The 27,161-nt window shown below is 49.1% G+C and overlaps 1 protein-coding gene across 2 annotated transcripts in view; it reads left to right on the forward strand.

Moving 5' to 3' along the window:
* The first annotated feature begins 1,498 nt into the window (after positions 1-1,498).
* The window catches only part of POU2F3 (POU class 2 homeobox 3), a 122,378-nt gene continuing 96,715 nt past the window's right edge, over positions 1,499-27,161 (forward strand). For both annotated transcript variants that reach the window (XM_085645958.1, XM_085645961.1), the window contains exon 1: positions 1,499-1,594. In XM_085645958.1, the coding sequence (XP_085502084.1) occupies positions 1,567-1,594 (28 nt within the window). In that variant the 5' untranslated portion in view covers positions 1,499-1,566. The remainder of the gene's footprint in view (positions 1,595-27,161) is intronic.

A 27,161-nucleotide genomic window follows, 5' to 3' on the forward strand; every position in this document is an offset into this window, starting at 1 on the left:
ACGAGAAAATGTGGAGTAAGGATAGATTAGTTCCTTATTCAGAACAGAGTAATGTCAACAAGTCGGACGCAAGGAACAGAATACATGACAGTAATCCTGTAGTTAAGCACAGTGACAGGAACACGAAACCTCCCAGTTGGCATGGGGACTATGTCATGAAATAACCCATAAGGAAATCTTTGAGTATACATTGTTCTACATATTTGTGGGAAATGTAGGGTGTCTTTTGGGATTTTACTTTTGTATTCATCTCTTTGTCATCTTACAATTTTATTTTTCCTCTGTTCTCCACCTCGTCCATGGTTCTTCCATGGGAAAGGAGATGTGTTATAATCATACTGCGTCTTTGTAACTTTCCCACTTGGTATCTTCCCATCCCCCCCCCTCCTTGGTTACCTTTGTACAGCCTGGATTAGGTATTGGGAGTGCACCTTAGAATGTTGAGAGGTGTACTGAGGAGCGCCAGGCTAGGCACTTTGGGATGTGTTAATAAACCGTCTTCTTATCACAGGAGCTGTCTGGTTTATTTTACTACATATTGCTTCACTTATTTTCAGTTTTTTATGCGAGGTAATACTGCCTGGGCAAATATTTTACCTCATTAGTACCAGTTTAGCAATCAAATACAATAATAAACAACTGGCAGGTGATCAATCAACCTTTGCCAAAAGCCTTCCACCTCCCTTGAACAAGTCACACCACGATTTTAATACCTTGTGATGCGATTCAACTAGAAACAATGTTTTATTTGTTACAACCTGCAGATTATGCAGCAAATTATAGATCAATCGGAAAATGCGATAAATCCATAATTATGCGGAAAATACCGCAGGTGCAAAGACGCACAACTTCAGTGCCCTCAATATAGTTTAGGATTACAGATGGGCAGAGGGTTAGTATCAGTGTGCGGTTTAACGTTTTGATTAGGGGTATTGTCGCGGTACTATCAGTTTTCAGGTTTGGATTTTGGGGAGGTTTAGGGATTGGTTGTGATTTGGGAAGGCTGAGAGAACAGCCTGTACTGCCCGATGGCGGCCTCCTTCCCAAGGGATGCGGTGTTCCTGAGGAGCAGATCCAAGTGCCGCGGGTGGTGTCGGGCCAGTCGGGTAGGGTAGAGCAGGCAGGATTCAACAGGCCTCTGGCACACCAGGCTATCTATGGCTTACTGATTCTCAGCAATCAGACTCCGCCGCGTGTCCCTTCCACTGTGGGAAATTTCGGGGATTTCGGCTTTGGCGGGCGCAGTGTAAATGGCGCATATGTCCCGCGAGTCTGTCCCATGTGATACTGGGGTTGGTGGCTGCTTAGGGGGGCTAATGGTGACTGCACAGGTGCATTACAGTGATCGTTAACGCTTTTCTACTCCCAGGGAGGTTGCAGCAGCCTTGGGAGCCAGCAGGAGAGTCGTTGTATGCAAATGCACGCTTTGCATAGGCCGGCAGCCAAAGGTGGGCGTGGTGCACAGAGCTGCTCTTCCTAACTCAGGCTCACCTGCAGAGCCGAGGAGCGGGGCAGTGGCAGCGGGCAGGTGCTGAGGGACAGCTCGTGGGCAGCCCTGCTTGGAGGATGGTGAATCTAGAGTCTGCGCTCTCAGGTAAGATGCTTGAGGCGCCCCGAGGTGGAGGATTAAAGCGCTTTCACCTCAAAGCAAGTCTTCTGGGGGAGAGGAGAACTGAAATGAGGCAGTGTGTGTATCAACCTACCACTGATGTTGCGCACACACTGTTTGGCAATGTTTTAGTGACATCACGTGCGCACTCGTGTTGCCTACCTCTCTGACGTCAGTACGTGCACATGGACCGTGCGCTACCAAACTGCAACTCAGGTTGTGCACACTGATGGTGCACAACTAGTCTAGGACCAATCCACGTGCCATTTAGTGTGTTGGCCTCTATGACCTCATCGCTTGCTAGTGTGTGCACAGCTTTACCATCGAGCCTAGGCAAATGGCGCATGGGCACCAGCTGCACTTCCGCGCTTCTCTACTACATAATCTTGCACATCTGTGTGCTCACCATTCTGCTAGTAATCCGGTGCACACACATTTTAAGAGTGCATCGCTGGTATCGCGTGCCACGTGCGTGTCTGCCTCTCTGACACTGTCCCAATCTGACCCACTACCCTCACCCCAGTAAACAGTGCGTGAGGCTCGCGCACCCCGCTGGTCTAATACCGTGCGTGGCAGCTTCACAGACCGCCCCTGCTCCCGGTGCCCTAGGTGTGTCTCCACAGCCGCACTTCGGGGTCCGGCCTCGCTGGGTCTTTCTGCCTCTCTGTCAGATAAATTCCCTGGCCCACTTGCACGAATAGCATAAGCAACTCGCCGCTCGCCGTAGGCATCTCCTGTGCCAGCTTCGCCCATCTCCTTGCACAATCCCTGTTCTGACTTCACTGTGAACGCGTTGAGCAATCCGCGTGCCAGCCTCATCAGCCTATTTACAAAATCTGTCAGCTATGCTCCTGTTGCAAACGTTATGCCAATCTGATTGCGCCCAGCTCACATTCCCTGTCATGCATCATAATGCTTCTAAGCACCTACATGAACTGTGAGACAAGGAGTGATGGGAGATACATTGGCTGGCCCCAAATCTCACGAAGTGACTGTGGCGAGCCAGAAGCTAAACGCACGAGTCTTGAGACGCACTCAGTCCGGTGCAAGCGTCAAAAACATAGGAAGGCTCGCCCTGGAAAGAGAAGTGTGAGAGGAGGGGGAAGTACAAACGTCAGACAGCAGCAAGAGCGGAGACAGGAACAAAGTAACCTGCACTAGGACAAAGAAAACAGTCACAAGGCAAGCAGAAGCACCCCTCGCATGCGCTCGCACGGACGAGCGCACACAATTATAAAACACAGCAAGGACAGGGAGCCCAACCCGTGTGCAAGCGTCTCGCAGACAGCGCGCACGTGAAGCCCGCACACAGAGAACATGCACTGCACAGGGAGCTTAAGTGCCGGGTGCCTGTGCTTAAAGAACAATTGGTCATCTAGTATGATGACAAGAGTTTCAAAAGGAAAAAGCATTGGCAAAGACAATCGATCGTGCATATGCAAAAGCTATTGGCTTTGCCAATGTCTTTTAGCCAAGTTGTACTGCAGCATGGCTAAAAGTAAAGTTAGAAAAGAGCAAAGTTCGAAAAGAAAGGTGCTATGACATGTCCAGCACTGGCCGTGACAGCGTTGTTTTTCTTATGGCAGGTGGGCAGCAAGGACAGCAGGAGATGGGAGGGATGATGTGAACGGTACAAAAAAAGTGATATGATGCAGGACCGTCCTGGCGCTTTGTTTTTTCTTAAGATGGGTGGGGGGCAACACAGACAACAGGAGGGTTGGAGGAGGGAGGAGGAAGGGAAGAAGTAACATGGACAACAGGAGGGTGGGAGGAATGAAGCAACGCAGACAAGAGTTAAGAAGCAACACAAGCAAAATTGGAGGGTGGGCGGTGAAGAAGCAACATGGACAGCCGGTGGTAGATGGGAGGGAACAGGGTTGGTGGGCGGGAAAGTCAGGGCCGGCTTTAGGGCGGTGCGACCGGTGCCACCGCACCGGGTTCTGGCTTCCTGGGGGCGCCCTGTTTGAAAGTTTATTATGCTTTCGAAGCACCTGCTGCAGCGTTTCTTTCCCCCGACAATTACCAGGCCTCACATAATATCAAGATAACTCGTGTGATTAATTATCTTCCTGGAGCGAGATCAGCATTTCGTATAGTAGAGGTTTTGACTTCGGTGAAGTTAGTGCAGAGGGTTAATGTGCCTGCTGCAAAGAACATGTACCAAGTAGATTACAGAGTGCGTATGATGTAAACAGATCAGCAGGTTACTACTTTCAAAAGAGACATCACTTTGTTACTTGCAATTTATAACCTAATTTAGAATAGTGAGCTATTAACTTTCATCTTTGAACTGCATACACACTGCAAAGTATACATTATTAGAACATTGATTAATGTTACAAAAAGGGTTAATTTGGCTAGAAATCGATTCTTATTATTAAAGAAAACTCCCAACTATGCTGTTTCTTTTTGGACTCTGAGTTTGTGCTTCTCCAAACCAAGCACTCTTAAACTATACTGCCTACCAGTATGGATGACATGTGACTCCTACACTTTTACAGGCATATTAGCAAGGGCTGGCGATATAATGATCGCCGCTTTAGCGTCCGTTTTCGGGCAATAAGCGGCAATAATTATATCGCAATATCATCAAGGACATGCTAGCGTGTGTTTCTTTGATGTAGAGCCCATTTTTTCACAGCCTCGCCTCACATCGCTAATGAGATGCAAAGAAGGCGTGGCTGTGAAAACAACACATGAAAATATTGTGATATTAACAAGGAGGTGCAGCGATAAAAAAATCGTGCTACCTCGGCCTTAACGCTGGAATTTAACGTCTGTTAAATTCCAGACTAAGGCATACTAAAAATGGTAGGTGGATTATGCTGATACGACCACAGGGTCGTAACAGCAATGTTATCACTGTTTTCCATGGAACATTGCTGGAAAACCAGCGATGTTCCATGGCAAACACCGCTATCGCTGAAATATTATCGCCATAGCGCTATGTATTGTTAATATAGTGCTATCATGGCAATAATTTTCAGCGATAGCCGGCGATAATTTTTCTACCGCTATGTGGGGCCAGTTAATATGCCCCTTAGTCCTTTGGCTTATGTAACATTTCCTATACACTGATTTACACAGGTATGATTGATTGTCTCTGTGTAATGTTTGTGTGATGCAAAGTGCTCGGACACCCTACACTGGTATGAGTGGCGCTATAAAACGAATTCAATGCATCTGAGAGAGTGTGGTTATGGAGACTTGGGGGCATATTATCAAGGACGGCGTTAAAAATTATCGCTGGTTTAGCGGCAGAAAACTGCCGCTAAAGCGACGATAATAAGCTTGATAATATGCCCTTGAGAATTCCAATAGAAGCCCATGTTCTGGTGTGAACATGGGCTCCGATTGGAATTCTCCAGGGCATATTATCAAGCCCATTATCGTTGCTTTAGCGGCAGTTTTCTGCCGCTAAACCGTTGATAATTTTAACGCCGTCCTTGATAATATGCCCCCGAGTCACTGTTAAAGGGTGCTAGTGAGGGAATCCATGGTGGAGGTGGTCATTGGGGGGGCGCCAACAAACATTGTCGCACAGGGCGCCACCAGCACTAAAGCCGGCCCTGGGGAAAGTAACAACATCAACGGGAAGCATAAAAAAAATAGTACCTGAATCACAGCGAGCAGTGGATAGACAGTAGAGGTACGCTAATCAAAGTAAATCAATCAGTACTTGGTCCATGCTTCAAAGGAAAGGAAGTGACATCGTCCAGCACTGACCAATAAGGAGGCAGCAAATAAGAGTAAGGAATGATAATTAATGGGCGGGCTCCAAGTCCCTTAAAGGACACAATACGTCTTGCAGCTACAGTATACGCATGGTCGGCAGGCACAATCTAAAAACTGGGATAGGCTGAACATCGAAGTAGGACTTGAGGGGGTGGGGGGGGGGAATGAAAATGGAATGGACATATAATAAAGAGTGAGTGTTTGGAGAGTGAGTGTGGTGGCAGTGACTGTTAAACACTGAAAACTATTCTGCAGGTTGCAGTACAAAAAACATTTTTCCATACTAAAGCTCTGCTACTTTTCCAGGTGTACCAGAACACATAGATTTAGGATTATTTTAACTGTAGAATGCACTTTTTTTTTTGAGTTCTATATAGCGCAAACTCGACCTGATGGTAGCAGAACGCTTTACATGAGCACCAGTTGCTAACAGACAGACACATTCATGTTTTTTTGTTAGGCAAAGGGAGATTAAGTGACTTGCCCAGAATCACAGGATGTCGAGCGTCATTGCCGAGACTCGAACCTGGTTCCCCAGATTCAAGATTGACTGTCCTAGCCATTAGACCACATCCTCTCCCCCACCTCCACATTCCCTCCACTTGGTACCTTGATAAGCACTGTGAATCTGGCATATCCGGCATCACGTTGGCCAGAATAGACTCATTCTGAAGGTTTAGGTTCACGTTTATTTGAAGTCTTAATTCACTAGAAGACTTAATTTTTAAAGCATAAGCTATGGCAGCGCGGCATGACTTCCTCCATGACCCACAGTCCCCTTCTTCTCTCCTCTGGGAGCAAGACTGAGGCTTCAGCTGCATTACCTGAAATAAAGTGAATAATTACTGAAGTTGTTTCAGACCTTAAAGGTGACTGTGAAAGTGAGGGCAAATGCAAAGTTTCAATCTCAATCAATCAAACACTCAATCAGTATTCTTATAAAGCGCGACTACTCACCCGTGAGTGTCTCAAGGCACTGCTACTCAGCATCGCTTAAACCTTGTTCCAAAAACTGGGACAGGTACCTAAAGCTGTGAATAGCGTTGGGACACCGGGATAGACCTTGTCTAACCCGATGTACAGGTAAATCCAGGACGTCTGCTCACCCTATCTTGTAGCAGCAAAAGACAGTAGCGATTTGATCTTCACTCAGCCGGGTTGCCTGCTCCCCAATTGTACTCAATCTTTGCAAGTTTCCTTCACATACAGAACATGCACAGCTTGACATCAGCTCAAGGGTTGATCGAGCATGTCAGACACTCTTGCAGTACCAGATGGGTCTGTTGGAATAGGCCTGATTTTTGGTCCTTTCATGGCCTAGTGCACCAAAAAGTCATCATACACAAGCCCTTTCAAGCCAGCCACCTGGCAGTGCCCGACAGTCCAGTCCAGCACTGATAAGCGCTCACACACATAATGAACAAGAAAGTCGCAATATATATGATTCCTCACAGATGCATAGGCAGCAGAAATGCAGAATTCCCTCACTGAGTAGGTAAAGCACAGGCAGTGACTTCCCTCACACAGAGGCAGCTGCAGTTTAAGCCTCTTTCAAAGGCAGAACATGTACAACACATGGATCAAAAGTGAAAGCTTTCATGGCAGGCACAATAGAAGTAGAATACAATGAACCCTCCCCTTCCCCCAAAACACAAACATATACACACAAACAACAGGTGTAGAAGAGGCAGCATTCTTCCCTCATGCACAAAATGGGCACATCTTGAGGGAAAAGGTAAGGTGCTTCAGCAGAAGTGACAGCTCCCTCAGACACACCAGGCAGAGCACAGACACAGAAGTGCAAGCTTCCCTCACACACACGAATTCCAATTCAAAAAGAACTTAATTTGTCCTAAGTAAAGGCTATAAAAGCACATAATAAATACAATCTTCACAAAGAGGCACATCATGGACAGTAACTGCACAAAAATATCACACACACACACTCACTCACTCACTCACTGCAGCACAGCACTGATGGTGAAAGCTTCCCTCATGTAAGAGGTAGAGGTTGATGCAGCAGTGGAAGCTTCAATAGTACACTCCATTTAAAGGATAAGAGATACGTAACCTTCTTCCACACACCACAAATTTGTTACAGACATAGCAGTATGTGCTTTTAACACACACTGGCAAGTAATAATATGAGCTCTCATGCTCTATATGTGTCTCGCTCTCTCTGCTTGGCCTATTTGACATCTGCAGTAAAATGTTTTGTTACAAAATTCAAACATAGAGGGCCCGATTCACAGAACTAACTTAAGACAAAATCCTAAACTTACTACCATTTTGGTATTCACAGAAGGCACTTACTCATTTTGGTATTCACAGAAGGCACTTACTCATTTTGGTATTCACAGAAGGCACTTACTCATTTCGGTATTCACAGAAGTTAGGAGTCCTAACTTTAGGACTCCTAAATGCCTTCTGTGAATACCGAAAGTCTTAAAATTAAGATTTTTCTCAGTTTAGTAGTAGTATAGTTAGGACTCCTAACTTTAGGACTCCTAAATTCCTTCTGTGAATACCGAAAGTCTTAAAATTAGGATTTTTCTCAATTTAGTAGTCCTAAGTCTAAACTAAAATTTAGGACTACTAAATTGAGAAAAATCCTAATTTTAAGACTTTCGGTATTCACAGAAGGCATTTAGGAGTCCTAAAGTTAGGATTCCTAACTTTACTACTCCTAAACTGAGAAAAATCCTAATTTTAAGACTTTCAGTATTCACAGAAGGCATTTAGGAGTCCTAAAGTTAGGACTCCTAACTTCTGTGAATACCGAAATGAGTAAGTGCCTTCTGTGAATACCAAAATGAGTAAGTGCCTTCTGTGAATACCAAAATGGTAGTAAGTTTAGGATTTTGTCTTAAGTTAGTTCTGTGAATCGGGCCCATAATACTTATAGGACATGCTTTATTAATGGAACCTTTGCAAATGCACAAAACCAAAGCAGCAGAAGTCAAAGGTTTTCTTGAAGAGAACAGACACAGTACCCCATAGAAACAGGAATAAATACATGGCGCGGTTTCCTTAAGAGTGCAAGACTAATCCCAATAACCAACAATAATCAGAAAAAAAAACACTAACCCTAGGTTCCGGAGCAGAGTGGTGTCTACTGCAAACCTCTAAAATGCCTAATTGCGGGGAGTAATTGCTGTATAAATGCAACTGCAGTACAAAACAGTATAGAATCCACAATAGTACTACTACCATAACACTCAGCGGTTGGGCAGTTGATTGTGGTGCACAGGGGTTGCATAATATTTCCCTTATTCGGCCTTACACTCTTATGCTCACATAAGACAATAAAGGGCCCAGGCCACAGCATTAACCCACCCATCACCCACTGAATAGACGCAGAGTGACTGAAGAGATCTGCCACATGCTGCTGGTCAATGGAGGATTTCAACGTAGTCCACCACTGCAGGTCCAGAGAAGCCAAACACTATGACTGCTTCTCGACATCTCAAAATGACAATCAGATACAGTACGGTTTAAACAAAGTCACTTTCAGCAGATCTCTCCCTTTAACGGATGCCTGCTCCGGACAATAAACTGTAAACAAAACATCTCAGACTGGACAACCAAAACGCAGTAGCCGGCTAAGCAGATTATGCACATATTAACCACCACAAATGGACCTGCAGAGCTGCTGAAAGCTGCCAGTTTATAGAAACTCCTAATCTGCACGCCTCTGTCTCACACACTTCTTTATCCACTAAACTGCTAAGCGCTGAGTCCGATAGCATGATAACCACACCTTGGTGGTCATCACACACAGCATGGAAACGCTTACCACACAGGATCAAAAACAAAGACACCTCTTCAGCTACACGCCCTCCATGTTATAGCAGCCACTCATGTGGGTAAGCGCTTCTGAGCCCCACATGGGGTAGTAAGCACTATGTAACTGCTACAATAAAATACAATACAATGTAGCAGGAGTGCAAGTTTTCCTCACACACGGAACAGGTACCACATTGGAAGCACCAGACCACGTGTTATGTGCCACAAACCTCTGTTTACAATTCAACACAGCAGAGACATACAGAAGGCAGGTGAAATGCAGACAGAAGTGATGAGCACTTTACATAGGACACATTAAACCTTTATAGCACAAGTATCAGAACTGAAAACTTCAGAGTAATTTACTGCAGTTTCGCCTGGGCACGCCCAGCGCCCAATACAACGCAAAGCGTTGCTTCAATTTACTTACAGTTACGACAGATCTGTATAGAGCGCCACGAGCACGCCCACTCAACCCTTTTTAACGAAACTTCTGTTTTCGAACACAATAAACTTATCTTGGGCAGCAGCTCTTTGTGCTTTAGTTACACACACTCAGGTGTGACAGATAGAACATGGATAGCCACCACGATCTACAGTTCTCATCAAACTAGGAGTTAAATTGAAGTCATTATAAGTGCAAGCTTCCTTCATACAGAATAGGCATGGCACGGACAGTAGTAATATGGCAGTCACACACATGCATGCACACGCCTGCGCATGAAGTAGAGTAGAAGCGAATACTTTGCAACATGCATTGCACAATTACAGATAGGCATCTGATGTGCATGTTTGAACAAAATGTTAAGGGCCCTTGCGCCACCGGAACGTCACTTTTTTGTGCCTGCTCCATATTTACGAGGTAGCACAAAGCCATTTTTTTGGCTTAATGCTGCCTCTTAAATATCATTCCCTTTGATGCAGTTTTCTGCGTTAAAGGGGCGTGCAATAGGTGTTGCTGGGGGCGTTTCCAGGAAACATCCATGGCTTTTTGACACTGCCCCAGACTTACAAGAAATCGTAAATCTGAAGCAGCGCCAAAAGAGTACGCCTCCCCAAGGGGAGGAGGGGGTGTAAGGGAGGCACAATGAGGAGAAATATCTTTATTTCTCCTCATTTTTCCTTTTTCTATGTGTGCCGCATTCTGCAGCACACATTGAAAGAGAAAATGCCTTTTTTGATTGTTTTTGTGCACAAAAAAAAAATCAACCCCGCAATGCAGGCACCCTTGGTGCAAAGATGCCTGCGTTGGCGCACGCCAGCCTATTGTGCCCCGGCGCCGGGGAAAAGGACAGAAATGCGCCGTATCTGATAGATACGGCACAATTCTGCCCTTTTCTTTTGCCGTAGGGCAGCGCTGCAGGAAGGTTTGCGGCGCTGCCGACTGTCAAAACCTCCTAAATGTGGCCCTTAGTCTCTCTCTCTCTCCCTTACTCACTCTTTCCCTTTCCATCTCCCTCCCTCTCTCCTTCTCAATCTCTCTCCTGCACACATAGCCTCAGCCTGGTAGAACCATTGTTCCCACTGCCAACTTTAGAACAGAAAAGGCTGATTTCCCATACTCAATAGTTTCAGAATCTTTAAATCAGCATTGCGAAAGGCGCCTGGCATCGCAAGAAACAACCTCTTCTGAGAATTCAGCTAGAAAACCTCAGTGATGCCAAAACTGGTTCTTGGATGCACATCTTTATAATCTCACAAGACATCAGGAACTTCAGATCACCAACCCTCTACTACAGAATGGTTCTGGGAAACACTTTATTCTTTCTGATCCAGTGGCTGTCAAGAGATTTGAAAATTGTCGAGTCCTGGAGCCATCTTGATTTTCAATAACTAATGGAATTCCTTATGAACAGGGCATGTGGCAAGAAGCTTATTTTTGTATTTCATTTTTTATTTATATGCAAACTCGGGAGAGCAGATTTAAGAGGTCAAACCACCTTAACTCAAACTTTAAAAAAAAAAAAGTTCAACAAATCTTGAATCAGCCCAACATTCGAATGGTTCAAGCTGAGTATCCAGCGACCTTCTTTTTCACTTCTGTAGGATCTCCTAAATACATAAAGATACTAACCTGAGGCAGACAGATGATGTGGTGAAAAGTTCAGGCAGTATTAGTGAAGTGCCTGGCTAGCCCAAACCATTTCTCCCATGACACCATATTACCCGAGGGGTCCAAATGTTGACATCACATAGATTCACATGTTCTGGTCATATTCCTACCTGGTGAGTGATTCTGTGAAGGTTTTCAAGGGCTAGAAGCAAACAATTGATATTGACTTTCGGATGATACCTACAATCTGTTTGGTGGAACTGGATAATCTGTACAATAAGATTTGTAAGACACCAATAGAACTGAAAATAACATCCCTACCAGAAGACAATTCGATGACCTGCTCAAGTGTTGATGACAGTGCTTCATTTGAGCCGGTGGTTTCTGGTGCTCAGCACTGGCACTTAATTGTCAATACTGGTTCTTGTGACAGTCTTCCACAAGGTGGCGCTCTCTGGCTAATTTAGAGTTACGCAAGAACAGTTAATTATTAATACAATATACATTCCAAATTACTATTATCTGCCACCCAAGCCATTCTTATAGCTCTGAGGGCCTGGAATAATTTGAACTGTCACACTTGTAAGTGTGTGATGGCTAGTAGTTGTGTTGTTACTATCATTGACAGCGTGGCAGGGGAAATGTGTGGTGCAAGCTGCAGTGGCCTCCTGGCGAGAGCCCTGGCACTTATTTTTGTGCAAATCAAGCACTGGCTGTTGAGCATATCCCCCTGCATGTAAATTGTGTTACACTACATACCAATGGTGCAGTATTTTACGTTTTTCTTTACAGAATCAAACTGTATGATGTACATGAAATGTAATAATTTAACAACTCGGTATATTTAGTTAGTGGGAGGTTGGCATGGCTTGGACGGTTCGACTTACACACTAAATTGTATTTGCATTCCTGCCCTGGAGGGGGGGGGGGCGGTCTTTGGAAACCACGCTTGTGCTGTATTGCTCGTGGCAGTGTGGCATCTTGTAAAAGTTCTGCCCTGCAAGTTGATAATTTTTTTAAACTTTGAAATGTGTGTGAACTCTTTGAAATTTGCTAAAACTAACAAGGAAAGAAAACTACTTAAATATGTGTAAGAGAAAGCTGCAAAAAACACATTAGCCCATATGAACTAACGCATTGCACCTCAGACACAGAATAGGAAAAGCCTTTCGTACATCAGGCCCATTGTTAGCAGGAAAAATCACACTCGCAAACAGGTTTTGTATTGAAATTTGTGTGTGAAAACATCTTTATGTAACTCTCCCTATCTAATAGTTTTCATATTAGTGAGTGCTGTTATCTGATACAAACACTTCTCCCTCTCAACTTATTCTTTTCTCCTAGAACCACTCTCATTCAATGAGCACACCTCTCTGACTCTCCCACTCCCAGACTCATTGACGACTGTTCTCTGATGCTAAAATTCCTTACACTCAGTGAGTGCATTAATCTTACACATTCTTTTCACACTCACAGAATGTATTGTTTCCTCATTCAAATACATCTCACACTTGGGGATGCAGACTCCCTTCCACGAACTATGGGGCTTATTTACAAACCCCTTGCATCTCTTTTAATATGGGAGAAAGTCAGGGGTGGACTGGGAACTGAAACAGGTCCTGGCAAGATCTTGGCTGGCCCCGGGGGTGGTGGGGGGGAAACAGGGGGAGTGGAGTGGGGTGAAGCTTTGTGCCGCTTTTGGCTTTTGTTGCAGGGGACTGATATTGCAGCTATGCTGTAAAACTGCTCCCCCCCGTAACAAAAACAGCCCCCCAGGGGGTCTAAAACCGGCCCCCAACCTGACGGCCCACCGGGGATACACCTGGTGCCTGCTACAGCCAGTCCGGCCCTGAAAGAAGTGATGTACCGGCGGCGCGAGGGGCTTGTAGATATGCCTCAATGTTTCTATACCGCGTGCAGCTCTCTGACACTAATACACTTTCAAAGAATACCTCCCTATGGTGATTTGCTTGCCTCTCAGTGGCACCCAAATGCACGCCCTTCTCCCATTGGGCCTGCTTCTTTGCTGGAGTGCAGACAAACAATCCCATAGTATTGGCCTCCTCTCTGAAGTTACAGAACTCCCATGCCATTCTCCAAGCTACACACCATTGGACCAAGATGAAATAGAAATACTGATCTGGATTTTCAATATTGAAATGCAAAGACTTTGGGCCTCATTTACGAGCCCATTGCGCTGCAAGTGCGTCACTGTTTATTTACGCACCGGCGGCACAATGGGCTTGCCCATGTTTACAAGCCCACGTACAGTCACCCTGCATGACTTTTCATGCCCTTGTAGATATGGGCCTTTTTCACTCAATATTCTGCCTGAAAGGGGCGGCCCATGGGTGTTGCTGTGGATGTTGCCACGCAACATCCATGAAACTAGAGGCAGTCTCAGATTCATAACTTTTGTAAAACTGGGAATGCGTCGGAATCCTACCCCTCCCCAGGGAAGGTGTAGGAATGGTACAACGAGAAGAAATTCTTTTATTTCTCCTTGTTTGTTCCTCTTTCTATGTGTACTGCATTCTGCAGGAATGCTAAAAAGAGGAAAATGCCATTAATTATTGTTTTTGTGCAGGAATGTGTCCCTTCCCGCACAAATACAATCACCCCCGCAGCACAGGCACCCTTGCAAAATGACGCAAGGGTGTCTGCGCTGGCGCATGGCCACCAATTGTGCACCAGCACAGGGAAAAGCACAGGAATGACAAGTATTATTGTTAATACGACACATCCATATGCTTTGAAAACATGCAGCACGGCGCAGCTAAATTGCTTGCAGCGCCGCACTGAATCATTTTTTTGCAGAAGAGTCCCCTTATGTGCAAGAAGTTATGTAAATAGGATATAATCATTTGAAGAATTAAGAAAAAAGGTGTATTTTTGCATTACACATTTCTGATTAGTTTTGTATTTTGCATTTCAGTATCTGTTTTGCATATAAAATATATATGTTTTCGGTATAATTGTAATTGTAATGTAATTGTAATGAGATTTCTAGAGCGCATGGCTGCCCTTGAGCGTCCCAGCGCTAAAAGATGCACCAGAGAGATCAGCCGATTGCGGAGCAGATGGTTATGGGAACAGCCATGTCTTTAGTAACTTTCGGAAAGGCAGCAAAATGTGTTGGGCCCAAAGGTCAAGCGGGAGGGTGTTCCACAGCTTGGACGCGTGATAGGAAAAGCGCCGGCCTCCGGAGCGGGCTTTCTTTATCCTGGGAATTTGGGTTAGATGGGCGTTCGAAGATCGGAGAGTTCTAGACGTGGTATGCGGGACAACAAGGTCCTTAAGGATTGACGGCGCTTTTCCCTGAAGGATTTTGTGGGTTAGGCACAAGGCCTTGAAATGCACCCTTTGCTCAGCGGGCAACCAATGTAATGCTCTAATCGCCGGTTTAGCAGAGCAGCGGATCTTAGTGTTGGTGAGAATCCGAGCAGCAGCGTTCTGCACAACCTGTAGCCTGGCTGTAACTTTCTTAGGTGCGCCAAGATATAGAGCATTACCGTAGTCCAGTCTGTACAAGATCAGACCCTGTAAGAGAAGTTTTCTTGACTGAAAAGGGAGCAGGGGAAGGATCTTGCGGGTGGTACGTAGGAGACCAAGGCAGGTTCCAGCAGTTTTTCTTGCCTGGGTGTTTAGGGTAAGATTGTGACCGAGCCAAATCCCCAAGCTTTTGATTTCGGCTTTGGGGGTTGGGGGCGGAAATGGGACTGGTTGCCCATCACCATTATCTCCGTTTTGTCGCCGTTGAGTTTTAGGTGGGATGAGTTCATCCAACTGACTATGTCCCCCAGGCAGGAATAGAGATCGATGGTGGGATTATCATGCCGGCTGAGGGAGACAACCAGCTGGGTGCCATCCGCGTAGGTCAGGAGTTTGATACCATACGGGATGACAATCCCTTCCAGTGGCGACATATAGACGTTGAAGAGCGTCGGGCTCAATGAAGAGCCCTGAGGCACTCCGCAACGTATAGGAGTCTCCCTGGAGATGAAGTCGCCCTCCGCCACCTGGAAAGAGCGGTTGTGAAGATAGGATTTTAGCCACGACAGGGCCGGCCCCGAGATACCAAGGTCACTGAGCCGCTGAGCCAAGATACTGTGGTTGACGGTGTCGAATGCCGCGCTGAGGTCCAGAAGGATCACTGCCACTGATCCTCCTGCATCAATGATCTTCCTAGCCTCCTTGACAACCGCCACCATCGCTGTTTCCGTACCTTGGCCCGGGCGGAATCCTGTCTGTGACGGTTTTAGCAATTCGTTGATTTCCAGGTAGTTTGATAGTTGGCTGTTGATAAACTTTTCAGCTATCTTGCTAACGCATGGGAGAAGGGAAATTGGCCTGAAGTTGGCAAGATTACTGGGGTCGAGATTGGGTTTTTTGATTAAGGCTTTGACTACCGCCTTCTTCCAGCTTGGCGGAACCAATCCGCTTTCTATAGAGGAATTTATCAGATTCACCATTGGTGCGAGAATGGTAGGAGCAACTTGTTTAAGGTGTCTGACTGGTGCTGGATCATGCGGGGACCCGCTTTTGAGGGATTGAAACATGGGCCTTAGGGTTTCCTCACAGATGGGAGCGAACATATCAAGTTATGTGTTCGGGTTCTGGGTCTGCCATGAGTGGGTAAGTGGGTGGTCATCAGGAAGAAGGGGGGGAGATGTTGGAGGATGTTTTGTATTTTTTGATCAAAAAACGTGGCTAACTCATTGCAGTGGTTGTCCGAGAAATTAATTGAGCAGGATGGTTCTGGGTTTTTTTAAAGTTTTTTCATAATTTGGAACGTTTCTCTGGACGAGCATGGTGCCTTACTAATTTTATCATTAAAGAAGGCTGTTTGAGCATTTTTGAGGGCTTTTTTGTAGTCGAGAATAGCCCGTCTATATTCACTTTTGCTGTTGGGATCGAAGTCTTTCCTCCATACTCTTTCCGCTCTCTTGCAGTTTTTCTTTAGGAGGCGGACCTCGTGTGAAAACCACGGGGAGGTGGCCTTTTTCCTGGGTTTTAGATACGTTTTTTTGGGCAGAACGGTATCAAGGGAGTTTTCAATCCAGGACGTAAACTGCGCGTCCGCAGAATGAGGGTTACTTTCAAGCTGTGGCCTGGTATGCTCTAGTGCATGTTTCCATTTATCAAGGTCAAGTTTCGGCCAGGAGCGAGAGAGTCTGCCCGGTGCTTGGTTGGGAGGAGAGGAGGTCTGGATCCACCAGCTGAAAGGGATAAGCCGGTGGTCGGTCCAGGGCACTGGTATAGGTGTTCCCACCCTGAGGTCGGAAAAATTGCAAAATATTGGATCAAGCAAGTGCCCGAGATTATGCGTAGGAAGATTGTTTTGTAAGTGAAGTTGGTGGGCTGCAAGGTCTAGGATCAGATCAGTTGCAGTGTCATCATTGCTGTTGTCAAAATGGACGTTGAGATCTCCTAGAATTAGGAAGTTGGGCGGGGTGCTAGCCAAGGCCACGGAGCATTCCAAGAGTGAGTTATGGAACTGTCCCATGGCTCCTGGTGGATGGTAGATGTGAACTCCTGAAAGAGAGTTACAGGGGGAGACTTGGATAGTGAAGTGCGTGTTTTCACAATCCGTCATTGGGCTATCGAGAAATCTACAAGAGAAGGATTCTTTAAAGATGACGGCTATTCCTCCTCCCCTACACTTCGGACGGTTCATATGTTGTATAAGGAAGCCTTGGGGCAGTGCCTGCACGATGTCGGCGTCTGAGTCTGGGGCAAGCCATGTTTCTGTGAGAAACAGGATCCCTAGATGGTGCTCCTCAATGAATAGATGTATTTCGTGGGCGTGTTTGGGCAGTGACCTGCAGTTAATCAGAGCCATATTTATGATCGTCTGAGGGTTATGCTCGTTTGTAGAGGGGGTGAGTTTGAATGGACAGTGGGGACAATTAGTACGATGGGATTCGGCTCTAAGTGATTGGGAGCATAGATCTAAGAGAGGCTGATTGAGATGGTGTACAGATTCTCTGGAGTAAGTAAGCCTCGACTGCTCGCTAGTGCTAGTAATTCATACATAATTCATACATTAAAGACCTTTTTTTAACTGACCAACGGAATGGGGAATAGATGGCTTATGCGAATAAGATATATCTAATAAGAGGAATGATAATTAATGTAGAACGATACATTGGTAAGTACTCCAGTTTCCTCTTAGGATAATTATCATCTAAAAATATTTTTTATTTATCCCAAAGAGAGTACTTCAACCTTGATTTTGTGTACATCTGGGGTTTATTGGGAGAACCTTACATGTTTTATTTGTCCCTGTGTCTCATCTAGAGTGCAGACAAATTGAAAATGTGCCTATAATGTGTCAAAAAACGATTATCGGGCTTCTATAATATTACAAATTGTCATTCATTCCAAGGCTAACACCAAGTTTACTCAGTCTGTACTGGATGGCAATGTTAAAATCTACAGGTCATCACTAGTCTTGTCAGTGACTTATAACACTTCAGTCGAATAGTTCCTACTCCTATCTGTTCCTATTCAGCAACAATAGTCATGCACATTCATCAGGACACCATTAATAATTAGACATGTAAAAAACCCTTTAAAAAGTGGCCATCAAAAAAGAATACTCCATCAAGAAACTCTCTTAATGTATCACCAAAATGTTTGCTACCCCTTGTGGCAATGGGGCCTGGAGTAACTGACCTCCTATTTTGCTGCTAGAATAACAGGGGTCCCGACCCTTGATTCTGAAGGGCCTTTTGGGTAGTTTCATGAGTCATTTATTTCCTTCGTGAATTGTAATACTTGTCACCCTACTAATGGGCTACAACATATTCTTGCCAAGCGTTCATTAGGATACTTGTATATGTGTATTTGATGTATATGTTTATATGTTCCAGGGTCATATGTAAGATGCTGAGCCAGTATATGATTTAACATGACACTTGTAATTATAGTTCTTAGATTTTGACTTTCTCATGATGAATGTTAAACAACAGTATAGGAATTCTGTCTTTTCTGCATGGTGGCCCCGTAATTTTCAACTTTTGCTGAACCCTATAATTTTGCTGGTTTTAGAACTGTGTGCACTTTAACCTTGCTATCTCATGATAAAGTGACTGTGCTCCCCCTTTAAACATAGTTGATTTGGCATGTTCCTAATTGGTATGTTTAACTTACATATAAGTCCCTAGTATATGGTACATAATATATTCAGGGCCTGTAAGTTAAATGTCACTAGTGACCTGCAGCAAATTTTCTATCATCCGTGTTAGACCTCGGCCTCGTAGCATAGCCATCCCTGTCCCCGCACCACATAACCTGACCCATGCACCTCACGCAGCCCCCGAGCCCACGGCCTAGCCGATCCTTCCCACCAGAACCCACACACACCCGACCCGGACTTCCCCGTCCGTGGCCTTCCTCCTTTCGGCCACACCGGGCCCGCGTGCCCACTTCATGCACCATGATGGCCGCCCGGCCCCAGCGCGACCCTGGCCTAGAGGCACCACTCCGGCTGGAGGACATCGCGCTCCCATTAGGAGAGAGAGGGAGGAGCAGTTTCCATCGCACCTCTGAGCTCCCCTGGGAAGGTGGGTTTCGATCGGCCCGCCGGCCTCCCCGAGGGCTGGCTCCACGCCTGCTGGGTGTCTGGGACTCCTCCCGACCCGGCCCTGAAAGGATCAAAAGACAATGGCAGGAAACCCCGACAAGCGACCCCCCCAGGTGACAAGACCCCTGCCTGCACAGACTCCGGACATCAAAGAGGAGTCGTCCTATAACAAGTGGTGCTCTGGGACTATCCGGCAGATTCGCCTTTGGAAACACCTGAGCCCTGCTGAGTGACTCGCGGCTCCCTGAAGATCGTAGGACCTCCGAACTTGTGCTTGAGCCCTGCTGAGTGACTCGCGGCTCCCTGAAAATCGTAAGACCTCCGAACTTGTGCTTGAGCCCTGCTGAGTGACTCGCGGCTCCCTGAAGATCCTAAGACCTCCGACTTGTGCTTGAGCCCTGCTGAGTGACTCGCGGCTCCCACAGACTCTCTTGGTCCCGCCGGACCCCGACGACGACAAGCGTATCCCCCCAGCTCGAGGATTGTGAGCTGTGCGCCGGGTACGCCCCTGCATTTGATCCCTATCCCCAAAGACTGTCCCGCTACCTCCTACCCCTCCCGAGACTCTGTGAGCCCGCGCTCCACTTGTATATATTTGCCTTGCTGATCATAAAGATCCTACACCTCCGATCTGATAAAGATTTGTTCTTGAGAACTCCCGGTGTGGTGTCTCTTTGTCGTGTGGTGCCGAGTGTACGATCCGAGATACGAGATTCCTCCCCTGAGGAGTCTCCCGCCAGTGCCCGGCTACGATACCCTGAGGGTTGACCTCAGGCTAGTCAGTGCCCCTCCGGGCCCCTCTGAGGTCGCCTTCTAACAATGGTGGCAAGCGACGGGATGCGGGCCCATAATCTAGAGATCGTACCGTGAACGGCTGACGCACTACCGACAAAGATGGCAGAAGGAAACACCGTGGTTCTCATAGTAAACGACACCAGTACCGTGTTCCAGGCGGAACAACTGGAGGAGTACACACACAGAGAACTGAAGCAATTCTGCAAAGAACTCAAAATCGCTACCACTGGTCTCAACACCCAGGAAGATATGCAGAAGGCACTGAAAGCTTGGGTGGATTCTGGAGCCCCCCGCCCAGAAGGAGCGGTGGAGCCCCACGACGAAGCTGGACCCCCCCAAGGAGAACGCAGCAGCAACCAGGTTTCGAAGCTTCGTACCAGACGGGGGCCTATCCCCGGAGGAACTCGCAGACAGAGAAAGAAGTCGCCATCACGAGCTCGAATTAGCCAAACTCAAAATCGAGGGCGAGTTGAAATTAGCCGAGAAAAAGCTAGCAGTGGAACAGATGCGAGTGCAAGGAGAATTAGAAGAAAAGAAACTCCAACGGGAACACGCAGGAAGGAGACTTCAACTGGAGCACGAACGCAGCTTGAAGGAAATGGAGCTAAAAGCAAAAAGCGAAGAAGCGCGGCCCCCGGGAACCGAGAGGTGGCCTCCCCGGCGGAGCAGAAGGTCCACATCCCCAAGGACGTGGTCAAAGAATATTACAAAAACGATGACATTCAACAGTGGTTCAGGGCATACGAGGTCGCCATGACCTCTCATCGGGTCCCGCAGAAGGATTGGTGGGCCGGGTTGTGGGGACGATTCCTGAGCGAGGGGAGAGACACCCTGGTCGACCTACCAACCTCCATGCAGACCTCCTACAACCACATGAAAGAGGCCCTCCTCACAAGGTACGGCCTCACCCCGGAGATGTACCGCCAGCGGTTCCGGGACTGCAGGAAGATCCCGGGCACCACCTGGGTGGAGTATGTAAACTTCTTCAGCCGCGCATTCGATGGGTGGATCAAGGGCAGCAAGGTAACCACCCTAGAAGAACTAACCGACCTTATGTTGTGGGAACACCTGGCTGCGAACTGCTTTGTGGAACTGCGCCAGCATCTGCTCAACAGCAAGCTCACGGATCCGAGAAAGCTGGCTGTCGAGGCGGATCACTGGACCAACACCCGGGTCTCCCGGGGCCCTGTAGGAGAGTACCCCCGAGCCAGTCAGGGACCACCCCACCAGAGAGGGGGGGGAACCAGGGAGGGCAGAGAGAGTCCCAGTCCAGTCCCCCGAAATCCCAACCTCCGCCTTTCCCGGCACCCCCACCAGCTGTATCCGGCCCCCCCATGAGACGGGGGCACCGGGTGACCATCACTTGTTTCCGTTGTCAGAAGCCCGGGCATTACGCCAACGACCCTGAATGCCCCATGGCCCCACACATCACCCAGGCAGCACCCCCCGCTAGACAGATAGCCAATGTAGCCCTGGGGGAGGAGGTTGAGGAGACCGTAGAGTGGGAACCCGCAGCCATGGCCCTAGTATCCTTAGGAGATAAAGAAATGGTCCCTGGAAGCCTCCTGCCCTCCAACACGAAGAAATATGGGCAGCTCGTAACGATCAATGGCCACCAAGTAGAAGCCCTTCGTGACACCGGGGCCAGCATCACCGGTGTCCTCAGTCATTTGGTCAACGAAGACCAGGTCCTCCCCAACGTCTTTTGCCCGGTCATTTCCGCTGACAATACGGAAAGTCTGTGTAAGGTAGCCCTGGTGCCTTTTGAATGTGGAGGGGTGGTCGGTAAACTGAAAGTCGCAGTGAGAACCTCCCAGCCAGTCGACTGTCTCCTGGGGAACGACCTGGAAAGTTCCCCCTGGAAACAAGTCGAGCGCAAGACCCACCTAGGGATGATGGGTCTCCCTGAGTGGGTGTGCGCCACCACCCGATCCATGGCAGCCCGACTGACCCCCCTTGGGGAGGTCGACGACGCCCCGACCACTGAAGACAGGATGGTCCCCGCCGAGGGTCCCCACATTCCCCCACAAGGAGGGTCGGTCGCCAGTGACGAACCCCCACCTTCCGACTCCGCACAGGTCACCGAGTTAAGCGATCTGCCAGAGTTGGCCCAGTGGCGCCACGAGGGGGGCCCCTCCCGAGAGGAGTTCTGCCGAGAGCAGGCTACCTGTCCTTCCCTGGTCGGGCCCCGGCAACAGGCAGAGGCCCAGGCCGCGGGCGACCAAACTGGAACGCACCGGGTGTATTGGGAGAATGACCTTTTATACAGCGAGCAGAAGTCGGTGGAGCTAGGATCCGCCCGGGTGCTGTTGGTACCCCTACGCTTCCGAGACCTCCTCCTGGGCTTGGCCCACGACGTTCCCCTCGCAGGCCACTTGGGCCAGGACAAAACCTACAGTCGCCTCGTGACTCACTTCTACTGGCCCAGAATGAAAGCAGATGTCGAAGCCCACTGCAAGTCCTGTCCCACGTGCCAGGCTAGTGGGAAGAGCGGAGGAAAGCGCAAGGCTCCCCTCCAACCCTTCCCTGTCGTCAGTACCCCTTTTGAACGGGTCGGGATCAACATCGTGGGGCCTCTGGACCCCCCAACCTCCCAAGGGCACCGCTTTATCCTCGTCCTGGTGGATCATGCCACCCGATACCCTGAAGCCATACCCCTGCGCACCGTCACAGCCCCCGTGGTGGGCCGGGCGTTGATGGGAATCTTTTCCCGTATGGGTTTTCCCCGCGAGGTCGTGAGCGATCGCTGTACGAACTTCATCTCCAGATACATGACGTCCTTGTGGCAACAATGCGGAGTGTCCTATAAGTTCACCACCCCGTACCACCCCCAAGGAAACGGCCTGGTAGAGCGGTTTAACTGGACTCTGAAAGGGATGATCGCGGGCCTGGAAGAACCCCTCCGGCGTAAGTGGGACGTCCTGCTCCCCTGCCTCCTGTTTGCCTACCGGGAAGTTCCCCAGAAATCCTTGGGGTTCAGCCCCTTTGAGTTACTCTACGGGCACCCCGTCCGGGGGCCCCTCAGCCTGGTCAAGGAAGGGTGGGAGGCGGCGCACCGAGGCCACCCCCGAGATGTGTTCCGATACGTCCTGACCCTCCGAAACCAGACTAGGAAGTTCCGAGAGATGGCCGAGGCCAACCTGGAGGCGATCCAGGAAGAGATGAAGCGCTGGTACGACCAGAATGCCACTCTGGTCGAGTTCCAGCCGGGCCAGCAGGTATGGGTCATGGCCCCCGAGAAACCCTGCACCCTCCAGGATAAATGGACCGGGCCCTTCAAAGTGATTAAGCGGAAGAGCCAGGTCACTTACTTGGTGGACGTCCAGTCACCACGGGACCCCCTCCAGGTCCTCCACGTGAACCGCCTCAAGCCCCACTTTGTGCGGACGGTGCTGAGCCTCCTGCTGGCCACCGATGACGGGGCCGAGGAGGAGTCGGATCCCCTCCCTGATCTCCTGTGCACCAAAGAGAAGGACGGCTCCGTAGAGGGAGTGAACCTCTCCCCATCCCTCACTTCCCAGCAACGTGAGGATTGCCGCCAGCTCCTAGGGCAGTTTTCCGACCTATTCTCCCTGGTCCCCCAAGTCACCGACTGGTGTGTCCATGACGTGGACACCGGAGACAGCCCGCCGGTGAAACACCGAGCCTACCGAGTCCCTGATCGGGTCCGGTCCTGCATTCAAGCCGAGGTCTCAAAGATGTTGACCTTAGGAGTGATAGAACCCTCAGACAGTCCCTGGGCCAGCCCTGTGGTCCTGGTCCCGAAAGCAGCTGTCCCCGGTGTCGCCCCAGAACTCCGCTTCTGCGTGGACTACCGGGGACTCAATGAAGTCACCCGAGCCGATGCCCACCCCATTCCCCGAGCCGACGAGCTCATTGACCGACTCGGGGCTGCTCGGTTCCTCAGCACCTTCGATCTCACCTGCGGCTACTGGCAAATTGCGCTCACAGAAGGAGCCAAGGAGCGGTCCGCCTTCTCCACCCCGGATGGGCACTATCGCTTTCGCGTGATGCCCTTCGGGATGAAAAATGCCCCGGCCACCTTCCAGCGACTGGTAAATAGAGTCCTGGCCGGGCTGGAAAAATTCAGCGCTGCCTATCTAGACGATATCGCAGTTTTCAGTTCCGAATGGAGTGAGCACCTTCAGCACCTCCGGAGGGTGCTAACCGCCCTGCGCCAGGCAGGCCTCACCGTGAAAGCCAGCAAGTGCCAGATTGGGCAAGGTTCGGTAGCCTACCTGGGGCACCAGGTCGGAAGCGGCCAGGTCGCCCCTCTACAGCCCAAAATCGACGCCATCCTAGCCTGGGAACCCCCCACTACCCAGACGGAGGTCCGAGCCTTTCTGGGCCTCACGGGCTACTACCGGAGATTCATCCGGGGGTACAGCAGCCTAGTCGGTCCCCTCACGGGGCTCACGTCCAAGAAACAGCCCAAGAAAGTGCAGTGGACCCCTGCCTGCCAAGAGGCGTTCGATGCCCTAAAAACGGCCATGTGCACAGCCCCCGTCCTTCAGGCTCCCGACTACTCCAAGGAGTTTGTGGTACAAACGGACGCCTCCGAGCATGGAATTGGGGCCGTTCTGTCCCAGGTGAATGACCAAGGCCTAGACCAGCCCGTAGCCTTCCTCAGCCGAAGGCTGTTGCCCAGAGAACAGAGATGGAGCACCATCAAGCGCGAGGCGTTCGCCGTAGTCTGGGCCCTCAAGAAGTTACGCCCCTATCTGTTCGGCACCCATTTCAAAGTCCAAACTGACCATCGCCCCTTACGATGGCTCATGCAGATGCGAGGAGAAAACCCCAAACTACTGCGGTGGTCAATCTCCCTCCAGGGGATGGATTTCACCGTGGAACATCACCCTGGTATTGACCACGCCAACGCCGATGGCCTCTCCCGGTTCTTCCGCCTCAGCGAAGAGAACCCCCAAGAGGATGGGTAGTTCTCTCCAGCTTTCAGCTGGGGGGGACGCGTGTTAGACCTCGGCCTCGTAGCATAGCCATCCCTGTCCCCGCACCACATAACCTGACCCATGCACCTCACGCAGCCCCCGAGCCCACGGCCTAGCCGATCCTTCCCACCAGAACCCACACACACCCGACCCGGACTTCCCCGTCCGTGGCCTTCCTCCTTTCGGCCACACCGGGCCCGCGTGCCCACTTCATGCACCATGATGGCCGCCCGGCCCCAGCGCGACCCTGGCCTAGAGGCGCCACTCCGGCTGGAGGACATCGCGCTTCCATTGGGAGAGAGAGGGAGGAGCAGTTTCCATCGCACCTCTGAGCTCCCCTGGGAAGGTGGGTTTCAATCAGCCCGCCGGCCTCCCCGAGGGCTGGCTCCATGCCTGCTGGGTGTCTGGGACTCCTCCCGACCCGGCCCTGAAAGGATCAAAAGACAATGGCAGGAAACCCCGACAAGCGACCCCCCCAGGTGACAAGACCCCTGCCTGCACAGACTCCCGACATCAAAGAGGAGTCGTCCTATAACAAGGGGTGCTCTGGGACTATCCGGCAGATTCGCCTTTGGAAACACCTGAGCCCTGCTGAGTGACTCGCGGCTCCCTGAAGATCGTAGGACCTCCGAACTTGTGCTTGAGCCCTGCTGAGTGACTCGCGGCTCCCTGAAAATCGTAAGACCTCCGAACTTGTGCTTGAGCCCTGCTGAGTGACTCGCGGCTCCCTGAAGATCGTAAGACCTCCGACTTGTGCTTGAGCCCTGCTGAGTGACTCGCGGCTCCCACAGACTCTCTTGGTCCCGCCGGACCCCGACGACGACAAGCGTATCCCCCCAGCTCGAGGATTGTGAGCTGTGCGCCGGGTACGCCCCTGCATTTGATCCCTATCCCCAAAGACTGTCCCGCTACCTCCTACCCCTCCCGAGACTCTGTGAGCCCGCGCTCCACTTGTATATATTTGCCTTGCTGATCATAAAGATCCTACACCTCCGATCTGATAAAGATTTGTTCTTGAGAACTCCCGGTGTGGTGTCTCTTTGTCGTGTGGTGCCGAGTGTACGATCCGAGATACGAGATTCCTCCCCTGAGGAGTCTCCCGCCAGTGCCCGGCTACGATACCCTGAGGGTTGACCTCAGGCTAGTCAGTGCCCCTCCGGGCCCCTCTGAGGTCGCCTTCTAACAATCCACTACAGTAACAGTGTAAATCAAGGCTTCGGGCCTACAGTTGTAGGCTTACTGTGGCAGTTTAAACATTGCAATTTGACCTGTCAAAGTAAACCCATTTGACAGGTATAACCTCCTTTTATAATATTAATAAGTCACCTCTATGAATGCTTTGTCACCCACAAGGCAGGGTGCATGGTATTTAAAAGTGTGACATGTAGAAATGTTATGTTAACACCCAAAAGCTATTTGTTCCACTGTTGCAGGCCTAGCTGTCCTATGTGGAAAACCAGAGTATAGATTAAAAATTGTAATGCTGTACCTCGAGAATGGGACTAGCTAGAAAAATAATTAAACAACTATTTTTAATAATTGTTAAAAATACAATTCAATAGGCAAGTGAGATTTTAAGAACTATTAAGGAAAAGTACCTTTTAGAAAGTTACTTTTTCCATGCCTGATGTTCCTGGAGGTTAACTTGCATTTTCTCTCAAACTTCTTCAAGCCCCCCATTAGCTTTTGTATAGGTGTGAAAAAGGTGTGAAATGTTCCCTGGAACCAAAATTAGCTGGCTGGAATGTATGAAGATGACTCCTCTGAAGCTTCCAGAATATTCATGTTGATGGCTGTGAGCATCCTTTTTTAAATTAACTTGTTAAATTCCTCTTGACTTTTTGTGTTACATTTTTACCCTAAGTGGGAAGGGTATGCCTAGACGTGGGTCCCGTGCTCACTACGCCACTGAAGTCAAGCTATCCTGTCTGACGAGGGCTGAAAGCCCGAAACCGGTCCTAGGATGCTTGATTTCGGTCCAGGGAAGACATGGCCTGGCAGTTCGGTCTGGACTGTTCCCATGAGGCACAGGGTCAAGACAGATTTGCATATGGCTATGTCTGAACTGGGGTGGCGTGGTGAGCAAAATAACGATGGATTAAACCCAGATCTGTGACTGGGGGTGAATGTTTGACAATGTTCAACATTCCGTCCACCATCTTTTTGTGTTGCATTTTTACCCTAAGTGGGAAGGGTATGCCCAGACGTGGGTCCCGTGCTCACTACGCCACTGGAGTCAAGCTATCCTGGCTGATGAGGGCTGAAAGCCCGAAACCGGTCCTTGGATGCTTGATTTCGGTCCAGGGAAGACATGGCCTGGCAGTTCGGTCTGCACTGTTCCCATGAGGTACAGGGTCAAGACTGATTTGCATATGGCTATGTCTGAATTGGGGTGGCGTGGTGAGCAAAATAACAATGGATTAAACCCAGATCTGTGACTGGGGGTGAATGTTTGACAATGTTCAACATTCAGTCCATCATCTTTTTGTGTTGCATGTCAAAGCCTGTTTGACAGGTCAGCGAGATTTACATATACCACTTTGGAGAGTACTTGAATGGCAGTGAACAACATGCCAAGATAATTCTTGTGTATACACTGTCTGGTTCCTGAAGGATCTGCTTTATCCCACTAGACCTCTGTTTCTGTGT

Source organism: Triturus cristatus, chromosome 3_1 (genome assembly GCF_964204655.1).
Source record: "Triturus cristatus chromosome 3_1, aTriCri1.1, whole genome shotgun sequence".
NCBI classification, from domain to species: Eukaryota; Metazoa; Chordata; class Amphibia; order Caudata; family Salamandridae; genus Triturus; species Triturus cristatus.